The 5,185-nt window shown below is 67.0% G+C and overlaps 1 protein-coding gene across 1 annotated transcript in view; it reads left to right on the top strand.

The window, feature by feature from the left end:
• Positions 1-5,185, top strand: part of LOC105301136 (leucine-rich repeat-containing protein 45) — an 18,968-nt gene that overhangs the window by 988 nt on the left and 12,795 nt on the right. The window contains exons 3-9 of the mRNA XM_023538653.1: positions 528-603; positions 779-900; positions 1,099-1,151; positions 4,175-4,226; positions 4,424-4,493; positions 4,631-4,803; positions 4,890-4,899. Of these exons, the coding sequence (XP_023394421.1) occupies positions 528-603; positions 779-900; positions 1,099-1,151; positions 4,175-4,226; positions 4,424-4,493; positions 4,631-4,803; positions 4,890-4,899 (556 nt within the window). The remainder of the gene's footprint in view (positions 1-527; positions 604-778; positions 901-1,098; positions 1,152-4,174; positions 4,227-4,423; positions 4,494-4,630; positions 4,804-4,889; positions 4,900-5,185) is intronic.

The following is a 5,185-nucleotide window of genomic DNA, read 5'->3' as shown; positions in this document are numbered from 1 at the left end:
CAGGAGGGCGGGGTGCCTCCTTCAGGCTGTGGGACTTGCCTCCGGGCTCCAGGGAAGAGCAGTTCTCAGGTCGCCGTTGTCCCTGGGGAGCCGGCAGCGGGCGCGTCGCAGTGGCGCACAGGGGCAGGGCTGGCTCACGTCGGGGGCTTGCCAGGCCAGCCTGGCGGCGTCTGTGGTACTGGGTGTCCTCCTCACCCGCCTGGTCCTTCACGGGCGGGATGAGGGCCACCGGAGGGAGGGAGGGTCGAGCCTGCCCACACCCACTAGTGGAGTCTCTGACCTGGGGCTATGGCCCACCTAGACACCGCCGATTCTGAGTGGGGTCCGTCTCAGGTGCTGTGGAAGGGACTGGACCGGGCTGGATCGTCCCCGAGGGTGGGAGCAGTGTCTGAGGCCTGAGGCGGAGGCTGGCCCAGCCTGCCCAGTCCCACTGGGGCCAGCCCCGGGTCGGGTCTGGTTGGGGCCCTGCCTGGTTGGGGCCCTGCCATCCCTCGGAGCCCTCTGCTCACCTGCCCTTCCTCGTCCAGTGGGGGACCTGCGGGACTTCGTGAGGAGCCACTTGAGGAACCCCGAGCTGCCGTTCTACCTGTGTAAGTTCTTTACGTACAGCCTCCTGCCACCTCCACCCTGAGCCTCCTCACAGAAAACACGTAGCCTCCTGCGGCCATGTCCAAGGCCAAGTCTGGGGAAGTCTGGGGCCAAGGTGGTCTGGGAGGGAGGCGGCCCTCGCCCCGCCCCAATGCCCGTGCATCCTCTCTGCTTCTGGCCTGGCCCCCAGTGCCCGTGAGCTGGGGGACACCAGCCCCCCGTCAGAGGGCATCTGGGTGGTGAAGGCTGAGGTCCACCGGAGGCTCTGCTTCAGGTTGACCACCTCGCCAGAGGTTCTGCAGCAGCGGAGAGGTGGGCGGGGGCTGTGGGCGGAGGGCTCTTCCGAGTACCCCAGCTGAGGCAGCAGGGCCTGGGCTACCCCTGTGCCTTCAGGCCTGTCTTCCCCGGGAGTGTGGGCAAGGGGTGAGGTGGGGCACGGAGAGATGGGGAGTGGGGTGTGGCAGACAAGGAGCACGGGGACGAGGGACAAGGGACGCCTTCTCTTCACAGTCATCACTCCTCCCAAAACCGTCCTGGAGGACCACACGCTGACCCTCTTCCAGGTACTGGCGCCTGGCTGGGGGAGGGGGCGTGCTGCTGGGGCTGCCCCACAGGGCGCGTGTCAGAGGGTAACGTGGCCTTGCGTCTTGGGTCTGGGGACTGGAGGGAGCAGACTGCTTGTGGGTGGCCCCGTGTGAGGTTGCCCTAGAGGGGATGGGCCCTGGGGCTGCTGAGCTCCTGCTTTTCGTCTGGCTGAGAAGGGCCCGTGGGCAAGGCTGAAGGGTCAAGGGTCAGAAGCCTCACTGCAGGTGGCCAGCTGCCCAGGCAGCTCATGGGGTGCCAGCTGCGGGGCAAGTGTGGCCCTTGCTGCCTGCCCCGCTTCCCCGCCCCCGCCTACCTCCAGTGGCCTCTGCTGGGAATGCCGGGCCCTCCCCTCCCTGGCGGCTTCTGCCTGCACCGCCCCCCCCAGTCCCCCAGCTCCCGGGGAAGGGTGGGGCCAGGAGTGTTGATCCGCTGCCCTGCTGGGCCGCCTTCCAGAGCCAGGAGGGCTGTCCTGTCCCTTCGCCTGGGAGAGCAGCCTGGGGCCTCTCAGCCCCTGGCCTAATGGTTTCCTCTTCAAAGTCTCCTCAGATATTTTAATTACTAACAGAGGCCAGCCCTCGTTAAGTGGCCCGCAGGCCCTGTGGAGGTCTGAGTCGGCCTGCCACCGTTGTGGGGGCGATGGGCAAGACCAGGCAGAGAGCTGGATGCTCACCAAGGAGAGAAGTCCAAGTGGACGGGAGCAGCCCCCGAGCCCCCCAGCCCCCAGGAGCCCCACAGGCGCTGGGCCTCTTTCCTCCCTCCCTGGCAGGCGAGCCTGTGGATGCACATTGAGTTTGCAAGATGCTTTGGGTTGGAGGGGGACCGGCACCCACACCCCACTCCGGCAGGGTCCTTGGGGTACTGCCTGTCCCGTCTGCACAGCCTCATTCCTGGTGACACTCTGCCCCTGGCTACCAGCAGCCGTCTCCTTTCATCGGTCAGCTCGGCCTGGAGCCGCGGGGCCTCCGCTCGGGGTGGCGGCCCCGCCGCCCGATCACAGAGCTGGCAGGGTTCGGGAAGGAGGCTTCCTGCCTCCTGCGGGTGCGCGGGCGCGGAAGCCGCCGGCTTTCATGTCCCTGGCAGAGCCGCGCTCTGGCTGCTGGCTGCTCGGGAGGCCGCCCGGGGGCCTGCCCTGTGCTCCAGAGAGTGACAGCCTGCGAGGGTGTGGGGGACAGCAGCCCAGCTGCCCTTTTTAGCTGCTGGACCGGGACAGCATTGGCTGAGAGAGGCCGGGGGTGAGGACAAGGGTGGGTGGGCACGAGGGCGCCCAGCACCCCACATCACACCTGCTTCCTGGGCCCCCACCCCGTCTCAGGCCCCTGCCCGCCACCCTAGTGGATTCCGAAGACTACCACAGCTTGTGGGGACCCCCCGCCCGAGCAGAGGGGGACTCTCCCTGCTGGTGGTCACGGTGGTCTGCCGTGTTGTCCACTGACCACTGTTAGGTTGAGATCCCAGAGGCGCCGGCATATGGCAGGTGCTGAGGGGAGGCAAGGAGGCAGGTCCAAGAGGAGCTTTCCCAGGGGCCCTGACGATGCCCATCTGGTGGGAGGGGGCCTCAGGGCTTCAAGCCCTGCAGCCCCCGGGAGGCGCCACCAGTGGGCTTGGGCGAGGCCCTGTGAAATGGGAGCATGCCGTCACTCTGTGCCGTGCGGGTCCCGGCGCCTAGTGGGTCTGCAGAGCCGGTTGGGCCACGCTGGGAAGGGCGGGGCACTGTCTTCTCCACACCCCCTTTCTGCTCCCTGACCACCCCTGCTTCCAGCGCCTTCAGAGCCCTTGTGCAGCTCCCCCCCCCCCACACAAGGCTTCGATCCCGCGTGTGACAAGGGAGGTTTCAGTGCTCACAGCCCTTGTCTGTGTCTCTGGGGTTCAGCCGTGGCCTCAGCATTCCTAGGTCAGGCCCCTGAAGCTTTCTCTTATTAATACCCTCCTCGACTGCCCGAGCCCGGGGCTGGAGCCCAGAGGTGTGCTCAGCTGGCAACTGGGGTTTTTCCACCAGAGGCCGAGGACGCAGAGCTGCGGGTGGTGTGTGGCCGCCCTCGGCTAGCTTAGGGGCTTGCAGCCATGATCCTCCTCGGGTACAGAAGTGGGGGTCAGGTTATGACGCTGGGGGCTCAGGGGCCATCCGCCTGCACCACAGACCAGCCTCCTGCCTGGAAGGCTCCGGGGGCATGTCAGGGCTGCATGAGTGTCCTAACCCCATACCTGAGCAGGTGGGCGCAGTCCCTGAGCAGAAACCCTTTGCCACCCCCCCACACACAGACGGGGGCTGGGGTGAGGTGCAGTTTCTGGACCCCCAGGGCAGTGTGTGGCACCCAGAGGGAGTGCCCACTTGGTGGGAGGGGCTTTCAGGGGTGAGACCCAAGCCAAGGCAGGGACCTGAGTGGGGCTTTTGGGGGTCTTGACTGGTGGACTCAGAGGTGGCAGACACCAGACTCCCAAAGCAACTTGGCTTCCAGAGCGCCCCCGCCCTGCCTGGACCCAGCCAGCCATGGCCCCCTCACTGCCCCCATGGGTCTGAGGCCTTCCCCACAGCCTGAGGCCGGACCATGGCGCCCCGCAGACACCACAGGGCTGTTCCTCAGGCCACATGGTTGGGGGAGGGGAGTGCGGGGGTGGCAGTGGCAGCAGGGCCAGCTGGGTAAGGGCCGGTGGCCTTTCTGGCCATTCTGACCTGCGAGCTGGCCTGCGGTGGGGCACCCAGGCCTGACTGCCGCCCTCAGTGTCGGCTCTTCCCTAGGGACTGGGGTGGGGGGTGGGGCGGTTTGAAATGGCAGTGCGTGTGCTGTCAGAGCTTCCTGTTCAGTGCTTGGGGCTGGTCCTCGAGGGCCCCCTGAGACCCCTGGCCTGGCACATACGGGAATTGGGGCCACAAGAGGAGCAGGCATCTGGGTGGGGCAGTGGCTGTGGCCGTGGAGGGGACCTGGTGAGCACAGCGGCCTCCGGCCAGCCTCTGCCCACCATGCCCACCTGGTCTCTGAGCCCTGCTCTGCCCTCCCCGCAGGCAAACCTCTTCCCTGCAGCCCTCGTGCACTTCGGAGCTGAGCAGCCAACAGGTGGGTGGGGCCCGCTCTGCACACTGCTGCCTGCCAGCGCCCCGCTCCCCAGATCCCCAGGACAGGGGACTTCCTCTGGGTTTGGGAGGGAGGCCTATGGCTGATACCCATGGTACACTACTGTGGGCGTCAAGCTGGGACAGCCACCTGCCCAGGCCATGCCCCTCCACATCCCCCTTGGCCTGTGCCCCCCGCAGGCCTCTACCTGGAGCCCAGGCTGCTGGAACACACTGTGTCCCCATCTGCGGCTGACGCGCTGGTGGCCAGGTGAGTACCTATGAGGGACGGGCCCTCTTCTGCAGTGCCCCGCCTCACACCTTGGCCTCCCGTCCCCAGTTGAGTATCCATGGGGGGACAGGGCCACTGCTGCACTACCCCTCTAGATCTCTGCCTTCTGTCCCCAGGTGCATGTCTAGAGCTGCCACGACCCCAACCCTGCTGCCAGCCCCTGACTTGGCGCCCCTTGAGTCTGAGCCAACGGAAGAGGGCCCAGTGGGGCCTCTTGAGCCCAGCCCGGGAGTGGCCCAGCCCATGAGGAGGGATCTGGGCAAGGTGCCCAAGTGGCTGAAGCTGCCAGGTACTGTGGAGGGGCTGCCAGGCCGGGAGAGGCTGTTGGGCAGGAGCCCAGGGCCCCCGGGTCATCCTGGCCTGTTTGCATTGCAGCCGGCAAGAGGTGAGAGGTGAGAGCCACCAGCCCGAGGGGCGCACTCTGGCCCTGACAGTCCGCGCTGCAGTGGGAATAAAGACTCGAACTGCTCCTGACTCTCCTGTGGTCTTTCTGCCCTGGCTGCTGCTTGCTGTCCAGCCCGACGTCTTGGCTGCGGGCCTCCACTGCTCCTGACGCTGGGACTGGCCAGCTCTGCAGCCTGGCTGGGCCGGTGTGTGGGCCCAGGGTCCCCTTGCTGCGGCCTCTGATGAGGGGTGCAGGTGCCTCTTCCTGGCTTTTACCTGGCACCGTT

Source organism: Pteropus vampyrus, unplaced genomic scaffold, assembly GCF_000151845.1.
Source record: "Pteropus vampyrus isolate Shadow unplaced genomic scaffold, Pvam_2.0 Scaffold227, whole genome shotgun sequence".
Taxonomy (NCBI): domain Eukaryota; kingdom Metazoa; phylum Chordata; class Mammalia; order Chiroptera; family Pteropodidae; genus Pteropus; species Pteropus vampyrus.
Note: the sequence above shows the minus strand (reverse complement) of the source record. Positions and strands in the feature narration are given on the sequence as shown.